This window comes from Molossus molossus, unplaced genomic scaffold (assembly GCF_014108415.1).
Source record: "Molossus molossus isolate mMolMol1 unplaced genomic scaffold, mMolMol1.p scaffold_m16_p_10, whole genome shotgun sequence".
NCBI classification, from domain to species: domain Eukaryota; kingdom Metazoa; phylum Chordata; class Mammalia; order Chiroptera; family Molossidae; genus Molossus; species Molossus molossus.
The window spans coordinates 33,681,953-33,707,998 of NW_023425345.1; the positions used below are offsets into that span (position 1 = coordinate 33,681,953).

General features: G+C 39.0%; 1 protein-coding gene across 6 annotated transcripts in view; it reads right to left on the reverse strand.

The window, feature by feature from the left end:
* The window catches only part of SOX5 (SRY-box transcription factor 5), a 960,413-nt gene that overhangs the window by 62,630 nt on the left and 871,737 nt on the right, over positions 1-26,046 (reverse strand). For all 6 annotated transcript variants that reach the window (XM_036251464.1, XM_036251468.1, XM_036251466.1 and 3 more), the window contains one exon: positions 12,843-12,989. In XM_036251464.1, coding sequence (XP_036107357.1) covers positions 12,843-12,989 — 147 coding nt within the window. The remainder of the gene's footprint in view (positions 1-12,842; positions 12,990-26,046) is intronic.

Genomic DNA, 26,046 nt, shown 5'->3' on the forward strand with positions numbered 1-26,046 from the left:
AGTAATGAAAAATAATATGAATGATGATGGAGAACATCACCTGATATTTTTTGGACAGACACTGGATTAAAATAGTCTCTATTTCCCCTTAAATTAACTGTGCAATTAATGCCACTTCCACATTGTATATGCCGGAGAAAATGTGAAAATAAGTAAAACTAAAAACAAGGTCATTATATAGAATGTAACACAATAAAATTGGTATATCATAACTTTGTATATAAACTCGGTATCAGTTAAGTAACTAGAATTTCAAGTGCATTATGAATGCACATGCTCAAATAAATCATACAATAAAATCTTTTTACCAAGAAAATAATCACATTGTTTATGGAAGTTTTACAGAAACTTTATAGAAGTTTTGTTTGTTTGTTTTTTAAATCGAGTGGCACTGCACATTTATACGACAAGTGTGACTTTAATAAAGCTCAAAACCTGAGGAAGGGGAGGGGAAGGCGGAGGGAGATGGGGGAGAGACGGGGGATTCATTCTGAACGAAAGCTGTCCTCTCAAGCACTTCCGTTCCAGCGCCTGCAGGTTTAGCCCAGTGATGAAAACGATGCTATTCCTAATTATAAAAACGACTCTCTTATAGTTGTTTTAAAATTGTAGCACATTGTTCACTGATAGTTAAAAGTCTGCTGCACTTGGCAGTTCTGTATAAATAATACTAGGTTATAAATTTAGGGGTAAAATCTAAAAAAAAAATTGTAAAAAGTAAAAATCAGATTAATTTGAATTTAGGGTCTGCTTTCTAATGTGGCTTATGAACCTGTTCAAATATAGTAAGTAAAATAAAGGTTCCAAAACTCTGTTGAGCATTTATAAATAGCAATTCTAGTTTTTTAAGGTGACTGCGTTTAAATCGATACACATGTGTCAGTGTTAGTACCAAAATATCATTCCCTAAACTCAATCTTTAATTTGTTTCATACAGGTGATGAAAAGCACTACCAATTGTATGTATGTGTTTTCTTACACTACTAATGAAAAAACCTTTGATAAAGAAGTGAAAAAGTCCCCAGGAAATATGTGAAGTTAAATCCATACCCCTGGCATTTGCTTGTCACCCGTGTATAAGATTGTGTCTTTCTGTCCATATCCCTCCCCATAGTCCTCCCTACAAACTCTGTGCTCTGTGAGGACAGAGACCTGTCCGCACTGTTCACCAATGTCCTCAGGTCCTAGGACTCAGAACACCACATCATAGGCTATCGACAGATATTTGTTAAATTAAATCATCTTGTCTCTCCAATGGCAAAGTCCAGGATACGTTATTGGGACCCAATTTTCAGAGTGTTTCTAGGGAAGTATTGTAGAGATGCCTAAAAAATTAATTGGTCTAAGAAATTTAAAAAAAATATTTTCTTTGCTATTTTATATTTCCAGTACTATTACCCTGGAAAGACATATTACCCTAAGAAAGTAAGGCATTAAGTAGATAATTACAATAGTTTATTTTATTTTATTTTTATTTATTGTTTTAGGGAGAGAGACATCGATGTGAGAGAGAAACTTCTATCGGCTGCCTCCTGCACGCCCCCAACAGTGGATCAGCCCGCAACCCAGGCATGTGCCCTGACTGGGAATTAAAGTGGGACCTCTCAGTCCATGGGGTGATGCTCAATCCAGTGAGCCACACTGGTCAGGAGAAAATTACAACAGTTTATGACAAAAAATTACAAAAGTGGTATGATAAATGGAAAATACATAATTTCTCCTTAAAAATGAATACACTTAGAATATAATTCAAGGTCCTTAACATGAAAAAGGCCTATGTGATCTGGTCTTTCTCATTCCTAACCTCAGTTCATATCATCCCAGCCTATTTTCTAGATCTTGAATTTGTCACCCTCACTGACATATCAGGGTCTTTGTCATCACTGTTCCTCCTGCTTGGAAGATCTTTTCCTCAGACCTCGGTAGGTACTCTCCTTTCACGATTCAGAGAGGGCTTCCTCTATAGCTGTCTCAAGAAGACGCCCTCACTTGGCCCAGGCACTCTGTATTTCACCATGGTTCATTTTCTTTTCTTTCTTTCTTTCTTTTTTTTTTTTTTTTTGATATTTTGTTCAGATAGAGTGGGGGAGAGAGAGAGAGAGAGAGAGAGAGAGAGAGAGAGAGAGAGAGAGAGAGGCATCAACGCAAAAGGGACACATCGAGTGGCCGCCACCCTCACAACCCAACCAGGGCCGGGGACAAACTGCAGCCGAGGCACATGCCCCCAGCGGGAACCGAACCCGGATCTCTCTGGACTGTAGGCCAACGCTCTAACTGCTGAGCTAAACCGGCCAGGGCCCATGTTTCATTTTCTTTACAGCACTTACCAATATATGAAATCATCTCTTTGTTTAATTACCCATGGTTTATCTCTTCCCCTTAACCTGCAAAAAATCTTGAGGGCAAACTGTTATGTTCTTCACTGTCGTAGCCCTAATTCTAGTGCCTTGAACTAAACTTTGCACGTGGTGGGCATAAATTAAGGTTTGCTGAATCAGTGAACGGTGGATGTAAGCCTAGAGTGCTACAGAACACCAAAATGGGTCAGTCCTGTGAAGAATGAGAAAAAAACAGAGCTAAGAGATAGAAACCAATTTCATGCACTCTTGTTTGAGTTCCTGAGTGAGCCACATCAGAATAACCTTTAAAGAAATGTTAGCGAATACATTTCTTTTTTGTTTAAACTAGTTGGGCTGGGTTTTCTATCACCTGCAACTGAAAAGAGTTCTAACAAAGTCATTGCCATTCAGTGGGACCACAAGTTGGAATACTGGAAAGCTGATTACAGTTTTATTTAAATGCGAATATTATGAAATTAATAGTTACTGTTTAAAAAATAATGCCACCTCACGAAGTGGTGGCCTCCCTCTCACTGCAGGAGGCTAGGCAGAGGCAGAGTGACCTCGCGACTGGCCACTATGTGTTGGACTACACACTTTCTGGGTTTCCTTCTTACTTACGCTTCGCTTCCAGAATTCTACAAGCAAAATACGTGACACATTTTGTTAAATAAATAAAACTTTTGAATATTTTTGGTTTTGAACTTGTCTGTCTTCAGCTTAGGTTACACCTCTTTTTTTTTTTTTTTTTTTGACTCCTACATCTGTATATGTTTAATTACTGTATTGCTATCAACTGTTCACTCTCAAAAGCATTAGTAGAATGCTTTGTTCTCTCTCAAGAAAAATCTATCGATGAAATCTAACAAATAACTATGCATATATACTATTTTCATCAACTAAGTAAGACATTAGTAATTGTCATTTTAATAACTATACTAATTAAAATAGTAAATTTAATCGATACTCTGGGGTGTTTCTAAAAGAGACCATTAACATTCTTCTGATTTTATGAATATGAAAGAATTTTTAAGCAGAATATATTTAATTCAATAAATCCGAGGTTTAGAGTAATTCTCCATGGTGTCATTTCTTTTTTATTTTTTTAATTTTACTGTTGAGAGTATTACAGATGTCCTCCAATTTCCCCCCTTGTCCCCTTCCACCCAGCTCCACCCCACCCCAGCCCTCCACCTGTCTATTGTTGTGTCCACGGGCTATGCGTATATGCATATAAGTTATCTGATTAGTCTCTTCCACCCTCCGTCCTGACTTCCCTGAGGTCTGTCAGTCTTTCCATGCTTCCATATCTATGGACCTATTTTATTCGTCAGTTCATTTCTCTCTCTTTTTTTTTTTTTTTTTTATCCTCACCCGAGGACATTTTTCCATTTTTTGCACAGACAGAGTGGGAGGGAGAGAGAGGAAGAGAGAGAGAGGGAAACATCGATGTGAAAGGGACACATCGAGTGGCTGCCACCCGCACGACCAACCAGGGCCGGGGACAAACTGCAACCGAGGTACATGCCCTTAGCGGGAACCGAACCCAGGTCTCTCCGGACCGCAGGCGGACGCTCTAACCGCTGAGCCAAACCGGCCAGGGCCGTCAGTTCATTTCTCTATTCAAACAGTTCCGATCCAAGGGAGAACTACAGGAATGAAAAGGAGTCAATAAGCAGTAGCTCAAACAAGGTTCTGATCAATTATTGAGGATAGAAAATAAAATATTTTAATTGACTTAAAGAATGTTTTAGGAAATCGAAAGGATACATGATTTCCTAAAAAGAAAGATGACAAAAGTGTACTTTTGCTCTCTCTGTCTCTGATGTAATAATGACTTAGCACGTGAGAAGGACAAAGTTCTGAGATGTCCCGAATTAAATTACAGCAGGCCAGAGAGGGGAAGAAAGAGACAAGAGAGGTTAAGGAGTGAACAGCGGCAAGTGGAAACCAACAAAAGACTGCTAACATTCCTAAATGTAGGTCGAAACTGAGTTAACTTCCAGGTGGCTCTCAGCGCCGACTCCCAAGCTGGTCACGATCTTTTCTGGACTGTTAACCACAACCACTCCAAGAGACACAACACGTCTGCCTTGCGGACCTGCACCCATCCCTGAACTATCCCTGCTTCACCCGTCCCAGCCCCTTTATCGACAGCCAGTGGAAATTCTTTCCAAGAGATCTAGCACCTTTCTCCCCCAGTCTGTGATGTAAGAGCTCTGTCCATCCTGGGGTGAACATCGTGTCTCCTCCACGCAGGGAGGCGGCTGGTGGTAGACCGCATGCCTCAGGACTTGGTCTTGTTTCAGCGAGCCCACGGCTCCTCACATCCTTTCTCTAGAAAAGCTTTTGGGCGTGAGTGTTTTGTGTTCAACACACGTTGGGCCACGGTGTTCACCGAGGTGGTGCTACATGCTTCTCCTGTGCAGGGCACTTTCATGTTGTCTGTTTTTCTTTCATGCACTCGGTAGCTTTCAACTGCCTGGTGTTAAAATTAAAACCCTTTAAATACATAGCTCTCTGGATGCTGCACCTGCTTTGGGTTGGACCTATTTGAGAGGGCAACTTGCACTTAAGAAACGCTATTCTGAGGCTCCTCCTGGGTCTGCGCACGCTCAGCACCGTGGTGCGCGTGATTAAAAAGCTCTGACATGGCTGTCGGAGCTGGGGCGCCATTCAAGACAGGCTCCGGTCCAACACATCAGGACCCTGGGAAACAGAGGCCAGACCCGTTGAATTCAAAGGACATGACCTAAATTTCTCTGTATATTTTGCCTTTTTTCAATACCAAAAATATAACTAATCTGTCTCTTTGTTTTGTAATTATTATCATTTTTAGGTCACACATGTGACAACACCCCTTTTCCTGAGCCATGAGAATATATCACAAACCTGGCCCTGGCCATTGTGGCTCAGTGGATTGACAGTTGTCCCATGGACTGAGAGGTACCAGTTCGATTCCTGATCAGGACACATCTCCAGGTTGCAGGCTCGAAGCCCAGTAGGAGGCGTGCAGGAGGCAGCCAATCGATGATGTCTCTCTCTCACATAGATGTTTCTCATTCTCCTTCCCTCTCTCTCTCTAAAAAAAATCAATGAAAACATATTTTTATAAAAAGAATATATCATGAGATGACCGACTTGGACATTTAATCCCATGGCGCTCAGAAAAGCCTGCTTAAGTACCTAGCTGTGCGAGATTCCTGTCGACTGAATACAGGAGAGAAAGGAGCTGGTGGCTCATCACAGGGGTTCTGTGGATAACACTCCATTTAATATACAGTGATACCTCAGTTCTCGAATGCCTCGGATTTCGACCAAATCGGTATTCGACCAGGAGATTCGAGAAACTTTTGTCTTGGAATCCGAACAAATATTTGTAACTCGAACTTCCGAGATGAGCCGAGTTGAGCCGAATGGCGTTCATTCGGCCCAGCGCGCCTTGCTCGCGTCATCAGTGTGAGTGCAGAGAGAGAGTCACGCTTTGTGGAGAGAGTCACGCTTTACACTGAATTTAACCCTTAGACATACTGTACACTTTTATTTCTTGTTGAGACTTATGTTTTTCTACATATTATATACAAATTAGGCCAGTAAATAGGCATTTTCTGGGGCTTGGAACGAATTAATCCAGTTTCCATTATTTCCTATTGGGTTTCATTGCTTCGGTTCTCGAACAATTTGGTTCTCGACCGTCCTCCTGGAACGAATTATGTTCGAGAACCGAGGTATCACTGTACTTGGGTTTAGCAACGTGGGACTACAAAAAGAAAACTATTTTATTTAAAATGACAGGGCGACTATGCTATGGCCACTGTAGTATGTCCCGCCCAGGAAGTGATGGTCATGCTAACAGGCCACATTTACAGTTTAACGCTATGGGGGGGATTCTTCTCAAATGAAGTCACCTCTTGCCTATGACGCATGCCTAGCACATCTCCAGGGCTCACGAAACACGTAGTTCACAGATATAGAAACACGAGGGAGAGGAGTGTTTGACAGCTATTGAACAAAGCACAAGGCAGCTGTGCAGAGCAAGGGGTTGGGGAGATTCTCGCATTTGATTGATATATGCCCAACAGTGTTTAGAGCCTACGAATAGAAAATGGCCGATTTTAATGTGGTTATACTTAGCTGAAACCAACATCTCTTTCTGTTCTGAAGTTTTAGGAGAAATGAAGCCTACAAAATACCAGGGCCAACAGTTTCAGGAGGGATTAGTGACTGCATTTGACCTTACATATAGAGACAGCAGCTTCTCTCTCACTGGTACTACTTAAGCACTGTGGTTACTTGGGGATACTCCATTCAGAGACCTGTTCTAGCCCTGGTAGTGAGCAGTAATTACTTGAGATCTTGACCTGAAAAGCTCTAAGAATAAGTCAAAGAGCAGTGCTGGGCAAGCTTTACATACTGCAGTTGAGCAACTACTACAACTCAAAATGTTTCATGGCCAGATAAAATGTGAAAATACTAAAATTAAGTTATAGTTACACTGAGCGGAGCTTTTTGAACTTTCCAGCAGGGAAATACTCCTATGGAGGCCTCAGCATTCCTCTGTTTCACACTTATAAAATCTCTTTTATGTCTTGTGCTTTATCCTGAAAGGACGTTTTTGTCGAATATTAAAATAGTGCTTTTAGTTAGTTTTGGTGTTGATTTGACTTGGCTGTGGATGTACTGTATGCGTTCAGCCCCCACCTTACCCCCGACTTGGCATTATGGAACATGTTCAAAGTTAGCAAAAAAGCTTTATTTCCCAAATCTCCTGTTCGAACTAATTTCCAATTAAGATGAACCATGATTATCGTCTGCTTTCTCACACTCACACATATTGCTAAATAATCTTGTGTGTGTGTGTATATACATATATGTGTGTGTATCTCACAGTTTGTGACTCATAGTATTAAATGACGACATTCTTCCCCGCAGATCAGTGTGCACTGACGCAATGGTTACTTGAGAGCAGGAAACGATCTGACTGGTACATTACAAGAAAAAGTAGGTGCCCTAGCAGGAGTCACTGGCACCTCTAGCATTACTAACACACGCCTGTGGCCAGGAAATCAGAAAGAATCTGCATTTCTCTGCCTGTCACACAGGATCAGATGCCAATATAGTTCCACTTCTTGCTTCTGAATTTGAAGCAATATGTATAAGGATATTATACAGCTCAGAGAATCTGATTGTGTCTCGTAAGCTGGCCAGGGCTGTTTCCGGCTTGTCAGAAAAAATATTTCTTTTTCTTGTCCTAACTCCCAGGTGCTATGCTAAGCAAGTGGGAACATCACTCCCAGAGTATTTGAAAACAACAAGAAATTGATTCAGACAATCTGTGTGCTCCTGTCATTGATGGAGACATAGCTGTGAACGGGGTATGACTAGGGCCACATAGCAAGGTGAACAGAAAAGCACCCAGAAATTCTCTCTTGTCATCAGTTTTTCAAACTATTCTTGGTTACTGTAGGCAATGTTTTCATTAAATACTAAGAGACATTCAATAGTATTTACAAGTTGCTCTTATCATTTCCATAAGAAATGGCTACTTTTGCCCAAGAAAAACACTTAAAATATGAAGTTCAAAGATGGTTAGCACATCTAAGATATATGAGGATTTCTTGATAACATGGGATTATAAACCTATACATTATCAACAATTGTGTGAGTTGTGGGTAAAATTGAGTAAAGTATTCTTCTCCCAAGATAACTATTTTAAGGCTGATGTTAATTCTCTTATTAAAAATATAACTATTCTCATAAAACAAATGTTATCAAGAGATAACTTACTATCACAAAGCAAAAGCTGTCTAGGTTCTCAAATGCCAGAAACAAATAATGCAGAAATCACTTAAAGAAAGAATATGTCATACAAAAATGGAAGTCCCTGGTTACACTTTGTTCATCCTGTGGCAGAAAGCTGAACTATAAAAAAATTAATTTAAACATTTGTTAAGAAATATAAGCAAATTCTAAGCAGTAATATTGTATGTGAAATCCAAGGGCCAATACTGCTAAAGAGTACCTTAACTAAATACTTTCCTTACTATGAGAAGTAATTTTCTTTAAACAGGATAGCTTGTGCACAAAAGTTCAAGATTTCATACTTTGATTCAAAATCATTTACCACTATTTAGTCATAAACAGCTGTGAGGACATGAGCTACTAGACTATCTCTGAAGAATTAAGTACATTTCCTTTGATTGGGCAATGAAAAAAATTATCCTGGGGCAGAATTAAGAGGAGGGAAAAAAATCAAATAATTGCTAAAGAGACAAGTAAACATGAGTCAAGATTTTATGTAATACCTGAGAAACTTTAAAAACCTGCTGATGATCTGAATTCTGAATCTTTGGCAAAACAGACCATGAAAAAAAAATCTCTCCTTGGCCTGTGCCTAATAAAATCAAAGCATAAAAACAAGTTAACCAATGACACTGTGTCAGCCATTAATAAGAACAGCTCTCAGACAGTAAGTTCAAGGACAGACGAATAACTCGGCAAGCCACTCTCTCTATGTTCTCCCATACACACTCTGAAGAGACCATCGGATTCCTTTTCGTGTTTTCACGTTCACAGAACTCGGTTTCTGCGTGCAGTCTTCAGAGGTTCACTGTGAGTTCTCTAAAGGTTTCTTTATCATTGACTATTATAAATAATTATGTTCCGAGGCGGCAGTTCAAAGCTCAGTGCAGCACGCGAACACCACCCCAGGCAGGTCAGGTGACCTTTCTCCAATTCCCCTCTCTCTGGTGCCGAGAGGACAGACAAAGTGATATGTCTGTCATACGCCATTACCATTAGAACAGAATCTTGTTCTTTTATTACAACTGAACTCCGCCAGATTTCTCAGCAGGTATGCTAAGTGAAATCAATGTCTTGGATTTCCAGGCTGAGCTTGGAGGTCACAGCCACTCTATCATTTCTCAGCATTATCCTTTCTCGCGCGCGCACACACTCCCCGAGCCTCCAACTGGCACACAGCAGATTGAAAACAGCATGCATCAGAGGACTCACGCTGTACAATTTTACAGTCTTTTGGAGCCCCTTCCTTTTGATTCCCCCCTTCTATTTTTTTTGCAAATTGCAAATAAGTTTTGTTTGTGTCCTTCTCTGGAGTTGTGAGTCAAAGGCAAAGGCATACCTAGGAAGAAGGGCAGGCAATGAAACCCAGAGAACCTGATTTTTGACAGTTGCCAATAAGATCATTTTCCTGACAGCATCACCTGGATGTGGCTCACAAGTCCATTGTTCCAAACAATAAATGTACTTTCAATGTAAAGCATCAATTTGGTTTATGCCAGGTAGGTATGCAGACTACACAAAGCCCTTTAATAAAATAATTCTACAGTACATGAGAGGCATGAAAATTCACTGATAAAACACACGGACAATACCCCAGGACACTAAGAATTGATTGCATAAAAATGTAAATATAATAATAAATGACACTTATGTAGAAGTAAAATATCTTGCAAAGTGAATATGTGTATTATGCTGTGTATAAATGTCAATTCCAGTCTGTAAGAAACTAAATTTGTGTTTTAAAAGGGGCCCTCCTTATTTACTGTTGGTTTTATTTATTTTTGGCCATGTTCTTCATAAAGATGATGATGTTAATATTTATTGGTCAGGCTATTTTTGAGCCACTAAACTTTACTGCTGAGCTAAATGCAAACATATTTAAGACATCTTTGCTGACAATAAGTGCTTGTAGACAGTAGGCTAGAGGATACTGAGCAAAGAAAGGACTATTTTCATTAAATTGTTGTTACTTAAACAGAGGCACTTGATTTGTGGCTAAACTTTTTATGTATTTTACAATAATTTCAGAAGAAAGATATAACATCCTCAGTTTTATTAAACTTTATATGGTGGAAAATTCATAAGGGCTATATTTTAAAGTAACTGAACTTTAAAGATAAAATATAAATATATTTGTTAAATTAGGTATAATCATAGCTATAGAAACAATCCACTTTTTCACTAGTACTCAATAAACATAGGTATGTGAAACCATGAAATGTGGCAGAATTCTAACATTACTTTAATAATCAGTCTCTAAACTCAGTCTGTGGAGTCCTGTGAGTGTCTCGAACCATACAGTTCATAAAGCAGCATCCTCATTTTGGCAAAGCAAACCTTCAGTCACTTTTATTTTTGCCATGGTTATCTAAGAAAGTATCATTGTAGCAACTTCTCAATAAACATCTGAATGGATGAATGAATGAATGGATGGATGCATAAATGGATAAGGTCGACTAACATCAAAAGCTTCATAATTAAGTGATACGGAGAGAAGACATTAATAATACAACTTTGTAAAATAATAAATAATAAAACAAGATGACCTATACAAAATAATAATGAATATGAACTGTAATTAAGAAAATCAAAAAAGAGATGTCCTAATGTAACATCATGTACAATCTCATTATTAAATCAAGGGGAAAGAAGTAATGCCTCATAGAGTTACTTGTGTGTGACAATAACTATGCTGCTACAGCTATTTATTTTACTCAGTTAGCCTGTGTATGTAATATATTAAAACAGCTGGCCCACAAGACATCAAAATAACACTACTTTAAAATGAAATATTATTGACTAAATGTTATAATTATCAGCCAGTTTTAGGAAGTGTATGTTCTAGACAGTTTTCAGAGGGGAGGGGACCAGGGGAGCTGGATGAAAATGTGAAGGGATTACGCGGTAAAAATCCCTGGTCACAGACTAGTCAGTCACAAAGGTGCGGATTGCAGCCTAGGAAATACAGTCACTAGCTCTGCAATGCCTGTGTGCGGGGCCAGATGGATGCATGAACTGGCGGGGGGGGGGGGGGGGGGGGGGGGGGGGAGGGAGGGGGTCCACTCTGTAAAGTACACAATGTTCCAGCCACTTTGCTGTACATCTGAAACTAAAACAGAATAATACTGAATGTAAACTGTAACTGGAAAAAAAAAAGAGCATGTTCTGCTGTCATTATAAAGAAAAGCAGGCCAGGCCTCAGGTATGTATTAAGCACACAACATGCAAGGCCCATTACACTGCTGCAAGGGCTCTTAGGAGTGGCGTGTGTATATTTCCTAATGTCATGAGTGTGTACAATAATCTGTGCTATATATTGGCACATATGGCTGTGCAGTCACCTTCTAAGGCCCCTACCCAGGCTAAGGTATATCTCCATATATACTTCTCTCTCAACAACACAGCAAAGGACTTTGGAGGTTTGAGAAGCTAGAGGCTGGAGTGCACTCTTCACACTGACCCTCCTCTGCCCAGCCCACTCCCTGGGTTAACTGGTTAATGTGAAAGGCATCTGCCAGGGCACAAGAGTGTTAAAAGAAGTCCTGGACTCTTTTTCTCTGTTGATACTTTCTAATCTTTTCCCTGTGTATATTTTTTTCCAACTGTCATGACTCCTCTTAAACTGTTACTCTTCAGACATTTCAGCATGGCTTTTATGAAATGAAGAACAGAAGCCATTTTCTGGATAATTCAGCAAAAAACAAAACATTAGGGGTCCATAACTGTCACTTTTCTACTGAATGTTTTTCTAACAGTCAGAAAATATGTGTGATTATTTCCCTAAGTAATCTCAGAGAAAAGTACTTTATGGTTACTCTTCCTAATTCACCCAGAGAAAGTCTAACGTAGTCACATATCATCTAATAAGTAAGGTCTTTACAAACACAAAAACATTTCAGATTAATTTTTCTATATTCCTCTTCTTCTAAATCAAGAAACAAATTACTTAAAACTCCCCTGATCCTTTTTTATGTTCTCTCAGGAAATGTTTCTTCAGCTCCTAAAATTAAGCTATTTTTAGACAGTCTTACTTCTAATGCCATTATTATCTTCCTATCTTTACATGATAATTAATTAGGTGAATGATATATCCAAAATTCTATAACACAGTATAACTGTTATCGATAATCTCATTAGATAAATGATATATCCAAAATCCTATAACACAGTATAACAGTTATTGATAATCTCATTAGTAAATGATATAGTCAAAATTCTATAACACAGTATAACAGTTATTGATAATTAAATCAAACATTTTCTGTATGCCCTAACCGTACTCATATTTTAAATTCTATTTCAGTGGCCCCTTTTGGGAGAAAACCCTTGCCAGGATCTCTCACTGAAGGTAATCTCTCCATCCTAATAACATCCAAAGCATTTTATGTGCAACTCTTTATAAGACTTTGTACGATAGAGTTTGGGTATATATTTCATCACACTGTAAGCTACTTGCGTACAGTATATCTACCTTATAAATCTTACTATAGCTATCAATGAATGCATGTTTGTTGGATAAACGGATGACTAAATGTATGTATGTAATTTACACACACACCTCAATGATCCTACTAGACTCTTAATCTCCTTTAAGACCCACAGTTTGGCCCAGTTGCTGGCACATAATAGATATTCAACAAATATCACTGAGTGAAAAGTAAAACTCTAAGTGGTAAGACATGTAGTTCTTCAAAAGGGTACCTTGCTTTTGGGTGGCGGGCTGTTTGTGCTCTTGTCTGTGTGAATGCTGGTAGGAGATACAGCAGCACCAAGGTTGCCTTGGGGTATGCCTGGGAGCTTCCCTCCTGGGGACACCTGCATTGCAGCGAGCTGGGCAGCATATAACTGCTGCAGAAGAGAGAGAGAGAGAGGGACATTAAAAAAAAAGACTATCAGTGATAAAATTAATGCACCCCTCAGAAAAGTCCCTGTATTCAGATATGGCATTTTACCTATAGGTATTTGTGCTTAGTGCCCTGGAATATTTTACAGAAAAAAGTTGTCACCTAAACTTCCATGACTTACTTCTTAGGGGAGAAATAACAGACACCACCTGTAAGAGATTTCAGCTTCGGTATGTCCAGAGACCCTAAGAAAGTAACAGTCATTGTATTTACTCTTTCTCAATGTCTCTGGAAGGCAAGTATATCATTCTCCAGTCAAAACCTCTTTTTGCTCTATTTTACATTTTACACAGCATGTTAAAAATAAGGCAGTTTCATATACAAAGTGATTTTTCTTATTATTCATATTTCAAGTCCTGTACCTTCTTTTGTGTGTGTGTGACTGTTAGTTGTGTAGAAATACAAAAGCCATTGAGAAGGAATGGGAGTATTTGAAGAACATTATCTTGTCAGTCTACCTACACTGATAAAAATTAAGATGTTTGCCAGAAGTCCACTTTACTTCACAATACAGAAACACAGACAAACGTGAATGTACCTTTAGGGTTAAGGTTTAAGGAATACTGTCTAAACACACACTATTTCACTAGCCCATCACATAATAATTCTTATTGAATCCAATAAAATATTCTCGAAGTCTAATAATAGAGCAAAACTTTACTTTTATTATGATAGTTATACAATATGATATCTGAAAACAAGGAGGTTGTTTTAGATTCAAATAGTCACATCAAAAATTTAAATTAATACTCTTTTCATCTCTATTTAGCAGTTTGTGAAAAATTTTTAATCTGGATGGGGGGACAATATATAGAGCTATTTTTCCCCACTATGATCAGCTTCTCACTAGCCCCAGATTGTTGCTTTGGCCACCACGCACATCTGGTTTTCCTCGTTGGCCACAGTTTGGAAGAAGGGAATATCTATTTCCAATACATTTTAATTGGTGGCAAATAATATGTTTTTCTTTAATTTGCATTACTTTATTACAGAAGCATAAAAGGGCCTTAAGTCTTAGAAACTCAAATGTACTTCAGGTCTGCTGGAATTCTTAAATAAACCAGCAATTCTAATAACTGCTGGACCCTAATTTGGCTATTCACGAGTTAACAGGAAATTTTAGTGGACTTAATGGAGCTGACAGTGGTTCTCATATCCAGCTACCTATGTAAGGGCAGGGAACTTACCAAAACAATGCTGCTGTGACGTAATTCAACCTTACAAACAATTAGGTTCGTTTGTCTAACCATTAAAATGCTGTGTCGACTGATTTTAAAACAGGGAGCCAAGAGATAATTAATATTTTATTTATTACGCACTGTTGAGGCAAAATAAAAAAATAATAATCTGTGACTGCACTCAGTGATACCTCCAATCACAGAACCTCTGGCTGACCTTGTCGAGAGGGAACGGGTGAAGTGTAGTGGGGACTGGAAAGCCACCCAAAGTGACAAGCATCCTGTGAACTATCTAATATACTCACATGTTCTACATGCACATATAATTATATATATAATTTAAAACAGAAGTCTGGTTAACATTTTTCTTTAAAGGATGGCAGAGTTCAAAACAAGGTGTAGTATAGTAAATCTACTTTATCAGTTGTTTAAACATCAAAAATAAATTGAGACTTTCAATATGAAAAGCTAGAGCTTTAAGATAATGCTCACATCACGAGGTTAACCAGACTAACAGAATAACTCTTTTGCTTTGGAGAATAACTTGACTCTTATCTTGAAACTAATGAACATCCAACTCCATAGAGCATTAGGTTTGCCAGTCTTTATTTTACTTAAAATATTGCATTTTTAAAATTCCACCCCCATCCCTACAGTAAATCACACAATGATTTTTTTAATAAAAAAAACAATCACATAAGATTAAATTAAATCTACTCATTGATTACTTAGTGTCTTCTTGGTGACCCTCTGTTCGTAAGTCTGTTTCTATGTGCATAGATATATACAAGTAACCCTCACTTTTGTCCAAATTGTTCCATAAACCTACAGTTTTCTCTCTTCACCATTTTAAGCTCCTTCAAGGACCATGGCCTCTACTTCTGGTGGAATGGTTAAAAGTAAGGCCAACCTCAATTCTAATTCCATGTCTGAGCTAGTGACCTTGGACAACTAAACTGAGGCAAAAATCCATTATATGTAAATTCAAGGATAAATAAAACTGAGTTTAGGAGGGTTGCTGTGAGGTGCAAATCACATAATGAGTATAAAATACTCAGAAAAACACATGGCAAAGAATGCTTGATAACTAAATAAGAATGCTCAGGGAATTAAATATGCCAAGTAAGAAACTAGGTCGTGAATATATATCCGCTGGCATCCTGCTATATACACTGGACTATAGTAGGTACAGTGGCAGATACAGAAAACATATAAACATCATTTCTCTCCTAAGTGAAGACATAAACATAAAACAATGAGACTATTAATGTACCATAACCATGTGCCACCGAAGGCAAAGAAAACGAGTCAGTGCATACTGATACATTTTCACATAAGAGATGTCGCTAAGCTGGGCATAACAGACGGAGGTGGCGTTCTAGAAGGAGAGGGTCACGTAAAGACAGGCCCAGGAGCAGGAGTGAGCTAGTGCTGCAGAGGGAAGGAGGATGGTGTGGCGCAGCGAGTGGTGGAGAGGCGGTGGCAGGAAGGACAGTGACCTAACTGAGCGCGTGCCTGGGAAGAGTAAAACGGTGCTGGGTTTGTAGGCTTCGTTCACCTCATAGGAAACCTTGAAATACAGACCAAACAGTTTAAATTTAATATGTTGACAAGAGAAAGCCACTGAATGTTTGAAAGCAATGTATATGACATGTTTAACTAAAGTAAAGATAAGGCAAGATTGCCCTGGCCGGTTTGGCTCAGCGGTTAGAGCATCGGCCTGCGGTCCCGAGAGACCCGGGTTCGGTTCCCGCTAAGGGCATGTACCTCGGTTGCAGTTTGTCCCCGGCTCTGGTCAGTCGTGCGGGTGGCAGCCACTCGATGTGTCCCTTCACGTCGATGTTTCTCTCTCTCTCTGTTCCTCTCTCCCCCTCCTACTCTACCTGAACAAAAAATGGAAAAATATCCTCGGGTGAGGATAAAAAAAAAAAAAAAAGATAAGGCAAGATGACCAGTGAAGATGTTATCAAAATTTAGTAGTGATATATATATATATATATATATATGTATATTTTTTTTTTTTCCCCATTGATTTTTAGAGAGAGTGAAAGCGAGGGAGGGAGGAGGAAGGGGAAGGCAGGAGAGAGAGAGAGAGAAAGAGAGAAACATACATGTGAGAGAGACACGTCGATTGGTTGCCTCCCGCACTTGCCCCAACAGGGACCAGGATTGAACCTGCAACCCACATACGTGCCCTTGATGGGGCTCAAACCCACGACCTTATGGTGTGTGGGCCAATGCGCTAACCACTGAGAAATGCAGGCCATGGCAGTAGTGATATTTTTTAATGATAACTTGAGTTGAAACATCACAGCTGTGACAATTAAGAAGGAAACATGATTCCAAGTTCATATTAGCTGGAGAAAAGAAACAGAACAGGATGAATCATTTTACGTCTATAAAGTCTTCATTTCATAGATATAATACATAAGTATTCACCTATCATACATTCTCATTAGGGTATATAGTCATTGTATTATCTTTGTAAGACAGCCAAAACACATAGACTTCCTTCCTTTTTTGAAAAAGAAAGAAGTAAGTCACACAGATAAATTTTGTTATAACTTTGCATTGTAATAGTAAAAATGCTAGCACGATTCAGTCATGGGCTTCCCCTAAAGCAGAGTTCGTTGAACACTTCTTTAAGTATCAAAAGTATGATGCACTGTATCTATAACAATATGAGCTTGAACTGTGTTTATCTTGGCCACACCTAATCAGTGTTTTGTTTGTTTGTTTCTTGGCATGAACCATGTGTGCCAAAGCACTACTGGGCAGACAGCGGGCTGGTAGTTCGTTAGCAGGCATTCATGGTGCTAAGCTGTAACGATCCAGTGTAGGGTTAAAAAAAAAAAAAGTCTGCTGGAATGATAAAGAACAGATGTATATATTTTTTGTCCTTTATTGATTTTAGAGAGAGGAAGTGAGAGGGAGTGAGAGAGAGAAACATCAATGAGACAGAACATTGATTGGCCGCCTCCTGCATGTCCCCCACTGAAGATTTGGCCCACAATCTGGGCATGTGTCCTGAACAGGAATCAAACTGGCGACCTCTTGGTGCATGGGTCGATGCTCAACCACTGAGCCATACCGGCTGAACAACAACTGATATTTTAACTTGTAGTAAATAATTAGTACAGGTAATGGTAGTAACTAATTTGCACTAGTTAATTAATTGCTAACTTGGTGAAAATAGTACAATTGTATTTTAATAACATGTCTTTTAACCAGTTAGATACAACTGTATTTTCTTTTTGAAGGTAACTGTTTTGTTCAGATATCCTAAGCTAGTGGTTAGTACTTTTCAGTGCTAGGGGTGGAGAAATTCCACAAAACAGCCTATTTAAATTCTAAGGTAGACTATTTCATTAATCCCTTGAGATGGTAAATTCTTGCCACTTCTCCCTAATAAATTATTTTCCCCAAATTGCGAAAAACACAACCTTTCCCATTGGCTGCTGGCCTAGTGCCTAATTGCCATCTGGAGTATTTGGATTCAAAGCATTAGATAGTGATGTCAATATCTATCACTATTTGTTTCCTCAAACCATTTACTGATCAGCAAACTCCTTGAAGGCAGGGATTATATCTCTATTATTTAGTGTTTTCTCAGAAAATCCTAGAAGCAAAAAAAAAAAAGAAATGGAAAAGGCAGAAATGAACTGAAAAAAAAATATCATTTAATTTTAACAAAACTACATTTCCAGGACATATTTAATAATGATCTTGACTATATAAATTTTAAATATCTGTAAAGCAATTGACATCGTTTTATTATGTGAGGAATTAGAAAAAAAAAATGGCTCATTGGTGATGTCGATGAAACCCATTCATTCATTCATTCATTTCACTCACTTAAAAAGAACAAAGAAAATTAATTTCAAAATCTTATCAGTGTAAGGACAAAAGTAGCTTATTATACTCATTATAGTCTTCATTTTAACAGCAAGTAAATAAGTCCATTTGGAATTATGAACAGAAAAAGAATAAGAAAAGATAATGAAAAAAAAAAGTTAATATATTTTCAAAAAACAATAGAACCAAGACTTTAAGCATATAGATATTCTTAAATATTTTGGAAAAGACAAATGAAAAATGCCTTATTTCTGATAAACGAATATGCACTACGTACTGAATCTTAAACATGTATTATTTAGAGAGTAAACGTTATTTAGTAGAAACTATGATTTGAGTAGATGTAAACTATTTGGGGGGATCCTTTTTTATTGCTTAGGTCAAAGCTTAATTTTCTATTAGAACTGGAATCTATTATCAGGTGTTCCTTTTGTGTGTAAGAAATTTGAATCAAGGCCCAGGAGATAGGCTGACACTACATTCTGACAATTCTCAGGAGCTAGTGGCATATGACAGTACGTGGTTTGATCCCACTCGTCTCCTCCCCCACTGCAGGCCTGGATTAAGAGACAGGGACATTCACACTTTAATGGGAAAATTGTGCGAAATAAGTAACGCCCACCATTCTCTCTGTTCTGACCCTCCCCTTATCTTACTCCCCACATCTCTCCTCTCCACATCACCAACTTCACACTAGATAGGATAGCTTGGTACAAAAAGCACTTAAAGGAAAAAATAAAAGGACATTAAAATTATGACTAAAAATGCTGTCTTTTCTGAACACTCTATGGTAAAACATACTGCTTCTTTAAGGAAATTTGTGACCTTACAGACTGCAAAATCATTTAATATTGTTTTTGCTGAACAAATTAAAATTATTTTTATAAGTAGTCATTTTCTTCAAATGATATCTCATATCCAATACCAATATGGATAAAAAAGCTGTGGTACATATACACAATGGAGTACTATGCACCTGTGAGAAAGAAAGATCTCTTATCCTTTGAGACGACATGGAGGGACCTGGAAAGTATTATCCTAAGCGAAACAAGCCAAACAGAGAAAGACAAGTATCATATGATCTCACTTATTTGTGGAATATAATGAACATAACAGTCTGAAGAATGGGGTAGTCCCAGAGATGTGGAAGTGGGGTACAGACTGACAATCCCCAGAAGATGGGGTGGGGGGGAAGATAAACCACAGAACTTATATGCATGTATGCATGAACAGTGGGCATGGACAACAATGCTGGGGACAGGGTGGGGAGGGAGGGGGAGGAGTGAATCAGTGGGGGAAAAAGGAGAAACATCTGTAACAAAAATAAATTAATTAAAGAAAAAAAAAACAAGAAAAGAGGTATACTGCAACTATAAATGGATTTTACATATATTTTTAATTTTTAATGTAATGAAACCAATGAGGTTGTTTTAATTTGGCTGGAAGTTCAAGTCTTTTTTCACCCTTGGTGATCCAGAAAGCTCTCATTCAGAAAGTAGTAGTGACTTCTAAACTCTCGAATATGCAAACACATATAGACCTAAAATTTCAAAAATAACATTATAGAGCTAAAAACTCTGGTTAATAGCACCTTGACATTCAAATATATTCATAGAAATGGCAGATGATTTATTTAAGTGCAGGGACTGAAATCTGGTAATAAAATTAGTATCTACTCACTGTGTTAACTACTTGGATTAGAGATTTAAAAATGTGTGCACAGTCATTTATTATGATTCTAAAAATAGGTAAACATGTACCTCTAAGTTTAAATCAAACTTTGTGATATGTTAGATGTGATGTGTAAGAAAAGCATTTTTTTTTAAAGAAGAAACAAAAAACAACATTTGTGAGGAAAAAATTCAGAAAGCAATTTCAAGGCTCTGTAAGTGTTATCTTTATAGCTTAATTTCAGCTTCTTAATGTAACTTAAATGTGGAGTTTAAAGAGAAACTAATGTACTGGAGAAAATCTTTCAAAACATATCAGCAGGTTTCAATGTGAATAAATTTGCTTTGCACATTATTTTTCAAAATGTTTCTTCACAGAGCAAATTATCAGAGCAACTTAAGTTTAAACACGGACTTTCTTTCCCTAACATTGTCAGCTCTTCCTTTTGATGTTATTCAAGTATATTGTTAAAAAAAAAAAAAAAGAGGGTAGGCCTTAAATTTACTGGATCCCAGGGCAAAGGTGCACACAGAAAGTCACATGTCAAATTTATAAAAAGTTGTATTTTACAAACCAAGCTAATAAAGTATTTAACAAAGTATGCCTCATCCTCCCATCTTGACAAACATCAAAACGCCTAGATGCAAATGAAAACCACAAGCTACCGCTTCCCAATAGGTTGGCTACTATTAACAAACAACAGGAAATAAAGGTCGGCGAAGACGTGCAGAAACCGGAACCCTTGTGCATTGCTGGTGGGAATGTAAAATGCTGCAGCTGCTATGGAAAACAGTCTAGCAATTCCTCAGAAAATTAAACAGAACTACCGTATGATGCAGCAATGCCACTTCTGGGTATACACCCAAAATAATGTAAAGCAGGGACTGGAACCGACATCTCCATACCCACGTTCAGAGCAGCATTCATCACAACAGCCAGAAAGTGAAAGAAACCCTGGTGTCCCTCCACGGAATACTGGCTCTTGTACCTGTCAAAGAAGACTAGCACAGCCCGGCCAGTGTGGCTCAGTGGTGGAGAGCTGACCCGTGCACCAAGAGGCTGCTGGTTCGATTCCCAGTCAGGACACATGCCCAGGCTGAGGGCCACATCCCCAGTGGGGGGATTGCAGGAGGCAGCCAATCAATGTTCTCTCTCATCGATGTTTCTATCTTTCTCCCCCGTCTCCCTTCCTCTCTCTATAAAGTCAATAAAGAAAAAAATTAAGAAAAACAGACGAGCACTCCCAAGTGGGCTCTGGAAGTGAAAGACTTTTATTATCCACTGAGGTGACTGCTAGAAAAATGGAGAGTAGGCAGAGCTGCCCGCGAGGAGACATCTGGTCAATTCTGTGAGGAGGGGAGACCCAGAGTAGGGAGCAGCTGGTTAGAGCTCTCTCCCAGCCTCCTCGGTGGTAAACCCGCAGAAGTGGGGTGGGGGTGGGGGAGGGAAGCGTTTCTCTGGCTGCTTCAGGGGTTCTGACGTCAACCATGGAGAGGGGGACTGCAGGAAGTTCCTGCGGAAAGAGTTTTCATCTCCACTTTGAAGTTCCACTTAGGGAGTTTACCCCAGGGGTGTGGGGAGTAGCAGTCCGGGTGTACCAGGGACTATCCAGTCGTTGGGAGGGGCAAGTTCCAGTAAGTTCACATGACCTGGGAGAGTCAGGATGTTTTGTACTTGGACGTGATTCCTAAAGAAACTAAGACAGCAAGAAATATAACTAACTGAAAGAATAAGTCAACTCAGAGTTACTACACATTTATCCAAATGGAGGAAAATGAATAGCTATATCAATGGTGCATCATTTTTAAAAGGAACACAGTGGAGCTAGTGGAACACAGGGGTTTCAAAAGCAGGCTATGCAAAGAGATGACCTGAGTGGACAAAGCCTCTGAAAGACTGGATGGTCAGCTGACATTCAGAGGTGACTCAAGACAGCAGGACAGCAAGCCTCAAGAGGAAAATAAAAGTTGCTCACTTCAGAAAAGGAATGTTCTGCCTTCAGAGAAAACAGGGGAGCCACCTGCAAACTCTGTCTGAGGAAACAGGGATGGCTGGTAGGGGCTCCAAGGTAGAAACTACTACCATTATGATCCACACCTCCATCCATCTATCTATCTATCTATCTATCTATCTATCTATCTATCTATCTATCTATCTATACCACTCCTGGGTCGTATGTCTTGGAAAAGCTGGAATAAAAAGTAAAATATGATGTCTGGCTGTAATGCAGTTTTATCATTAAAAAGCTACATGGTGCCAGGTGGGTACTGGAAATATTGGGGAGCCCACTTTGTAAAGTATATGATTGTCTAACCACTAGGCTGTACACCTGAAACTGATACAAAATAATATTAAATGCAAACTGTAATTTTTTTAAAAAGGCTATAGTGAATACATGCACAAAAGTACAATGTTACCTGTGTACAGCTGCTATCACCAAATAGTAATAATACACACACCATCTTTGTTATTTTACTCCAAATCCAGTCCCACTCGGTGTGATACTTGGACGGAATAGGAGCTATCAGTCAGGGTGAAGTGCCGAGAGGGTGTGAAAATGGCATCCTGCTAAAAATGAAAGAATACGCTGAACATCCTAAATCCTAAGACCTTTTTCACAGGTGTGACGCTCCCGTGCTGTCTGTCACACTGTAGATACCAAAGCTTATACATAAGAAACACTTCGCATGTACTGGATTAAGAGGCTTTCTTCATTTTATTACACACCAATAAATCTTGACTCGCTAGAAGAAAAAAAAGAAACATTTCAACTTTTCTAATTGAAGCAGTTCCATAAAGAACCAGCTCTATTTGCAAGAGTCATGCAAGAAAACACCAACTGATAGTTTCTCTCCCGTTCGCTCCCTCCCTGTTTTTCTCCTCCACAAGCCATCTCTATGTACTGCCCACTAATCCATTACAATATGTTCCAACATCTGCCTCCCCATATGATGTATGACCTATTCGATTGACCCTTTTTATGCCGCTCCAGACTCGCTGTTCATTGCTGTGGGAGGATGAGCGCTGCATCTATTCCTGAGGTCACCAACCAGTAAATACATCTCCATTTGGCAAGGTAAGAAGGACACAGGCTGGAACGCTCTTCAAATCTTTATATATCAGTTACTAGGCTCCTATCTCTAATTAGTTTAATTTACTGGGGAAAATATAACACTGCTGAAATTCCTTTCAAAGTAACAATAGGAAGAAAAATGCTTGTGTAGGGGGGGGTGGAGTTCTGTTGTTACCGAATTGTCATCATTTAATACAAGAAAACTGAGTATTACAAGAAAGATTTGTAAAGCGAACACGTTGGCCTAAGTTCATAATTGTAAAATCATTGTTCGTTGTATTCCAATAGTTTGGGGAGGGGTGTAATACTCATCCAAACATTAAAAATAGCATTCTCTCATTACCCAAGAAATTGTTCGTTTATATCAAATCAGACTATGCATTATTTTGCATGTTACAAAAATCAGACTCACTTCCAGAATGCACAATAGCTGGATTCTTGAAACTATAAGGCACACAAAGGGCGAGGAAATGTAAGAGCCACAATCTCCTCCGTGATGACGCTGTGCCCGCCTGGAGGTCCTCACGCTCCTTCAGGGATCACCACGCGGCTCCGCGCTCAGTGGAGAAGAGGAAGGCTCCCCGTGGTTCCATAACTTGCCACAGGTTCATCAACTAGTAGTTTCAGAAGTCTGAGCATCCCTCACAGTTCTCCTTTCTAGCAGGTGCCATACAATCTTGCCCCGTGGGTAGCCATGTCACTTAAACTCGATGTGATGGCTTCATCTCCCTCTACCGCGTGGGGATTCCCCTACCTGCTGGCCAGTGGAAACAGGGATATTCCCTAAGCTCTGAGTCAACAATAATTCCCAAGGCCAGGGGTTAAGCTCTCAAGAGTTAGGGACTCTTGAATGTCTGGTAACGGAACTCTACTCTCCCTGAAGAAAGCACAGAGCCATTCAAGAGTTTTCTTTCATTGTTCTGTTTCACTGCTAGTACTAATAGACAACTCACCTGATGGGTTAAAACTCAAAGGATTTCTTCCTAAGGACTTCCTGCCCATACTGTTTCTTCATTTTTCCCCTGTAAACCTTTAAGATTAAAACACTATTGCATATTAGCATTAGTGGTGATGATTTGAGTACATGAATTAATCTAAATTTCAAGAGAAATATGGACACAGAATAGGAACAAAAGCTGCAAAAATAACCATAATCGCTAAAGTTGATAGATGGATGCTCACTGTACATCAAGCCCGTGTCATATCCCCCTGAACCTTCTGAACACCCTTAGGAACTGGGTATTATTTGTATTTCATGGAGGAGGACACTGAAGGGCAGAGAAAGTAGAAAATCATTTGTCCAAAGTAACATAGGTAAGAGGCAAAGCTGAGGTTAGAATCCCAGTCTTTTCAGAGAGCCTGTAATTCTTCATCTCTATGCCTCAGGAGCCCTTTTTTGGGTCATTTTCATACAATAGAGGGTCTGGGCTTTGCATCAAAGAGCGGACCGGCCTGGGAAGGCGGTTCTAACAGTACTGACTGCGGCTGGGCTCTTCGGATAGAAACGATGTTACTGCAGATGCAGGGCAGGGAGTGACACGTATTCCAGAGGACACCTTCCTAACATTGTCATCCTCCTTCTTCCCCTTGGCTACTTGCAGTAAAAAAAAATGTTTCAGTTTCTGGGTTTTCTTCTCAAATCACAGTGTTGTAAGAACATGAAAGACAGAGCTATAAAGTGCTCGGGCGGATCAGGAGGGCTTCCCTACAAATACAGTTACTTCAAGTAAAGTAACCATGCACGTTGGGAGAAGCAGTGGCAGAAGACCTGGTGGGGGAGAGAGCGTGAGGACGACCGGGCCCTGGGAGGCCAGCAGGCTCCGGTGGGAGGGGTGTGGATGTGGATGGGAAGCTGTGAGCGCTTGCAAAGAGCAATGGCGCACCTGCATGTGCATTTCCACGAGGCCAGCCGGAGACAATTCTCCGTAAGGAGACTTGATTGAAAGGGTTTCGTTCGCCTACAACCCGCTTTTCACTGGAACAACATCTACCTAGTCACTTTTTTAAAAACGTGGTTTAAAATGGATTCAAAGTCAATGTAGAATAAATCTGGATATATAATTTTTGACATTCTGAGTCTCATTCTTATTTAAATATTTGCTCTTTCCTATATAATTTATACTAAGGATTTAATCATATTTTTAAAAAAATCTATATTTGGCTACAATTCATAGTGACTAAACTTGCTTTTTCTAGACCATTTAAATAGAATAAGACAGGCATATTAAAGAGGAGCCATTTGCAGTATCTAAATCACACATCACTCTTAAATCAATTAACATAACCAAAGCACACTCTAGTTGCACCTTGCATTTACAACGCGTTCAGCCCTTTTAGCCTCTGAGCTAACAGGCCTCCTTTTCAACTGTACAGGACACACTTCTCCTATCATCAAAATCCTTCAGAGAAATAATCAATAATTGTAACTTCTGCTTTCCTGCTTTAAATGGACTCATTTAGTATTTATTTATTGAGCACCTATTATATGCCAAGCACTGTTTAGACACCTAGAACATATCAGTGAACAGAGATCTCTTCCTTAATGAAAGGATATTTGATGTTTTTCCCCAAGAGACTTATAAGACTTTAGTCTTTCATTATATCGTCTAGTAGTGGTCTAATATTTCTCCATATGACACTATGTATTACTTATAATTACTATGAGGGAAATGTATACAACAAAGATTTTTAACATTTTTAAATGAATATGGTTCTTAAAAAAAAAAAAAGTCATTCTTAAAAGTACATGCCACAACATGAATAAACCTTGAAAACATCATGCTAAGTAAAATGAGTCACACACTAAAGGACAGATGGTGCATGATTCCACTTATATGAAGTACTTAGAATAGGCAAGTTCATAGAGACAGAAAGAGGAATAGAAATTACCAGGGACGGAGGGAAGGAGGGCATAGGGGACGGAGTTACTACTTGGGATGAATACAAAGTTCTGGAAACATCATGAAGGGATATGATGCCACTGAACTGTGCATTTAGTAATGTTTAAGATGGTTAAATGTTTAAAATGATTAAAATTACAAATTTATTGTTATGCGTTTTTTGCCACAGTAAAAAAAAGTACACGATGAAGAGGGAACTAGAAAAACACCCCTGTTTTTCAGTACCACATTAAGCTTTATTTCTTTAAAACAATTTTTCTCTTAATTTGCTCCCATGTGTTGGATCATTTTGTTCACCGATTCAAGAGAACAGTTTTAAAGGGA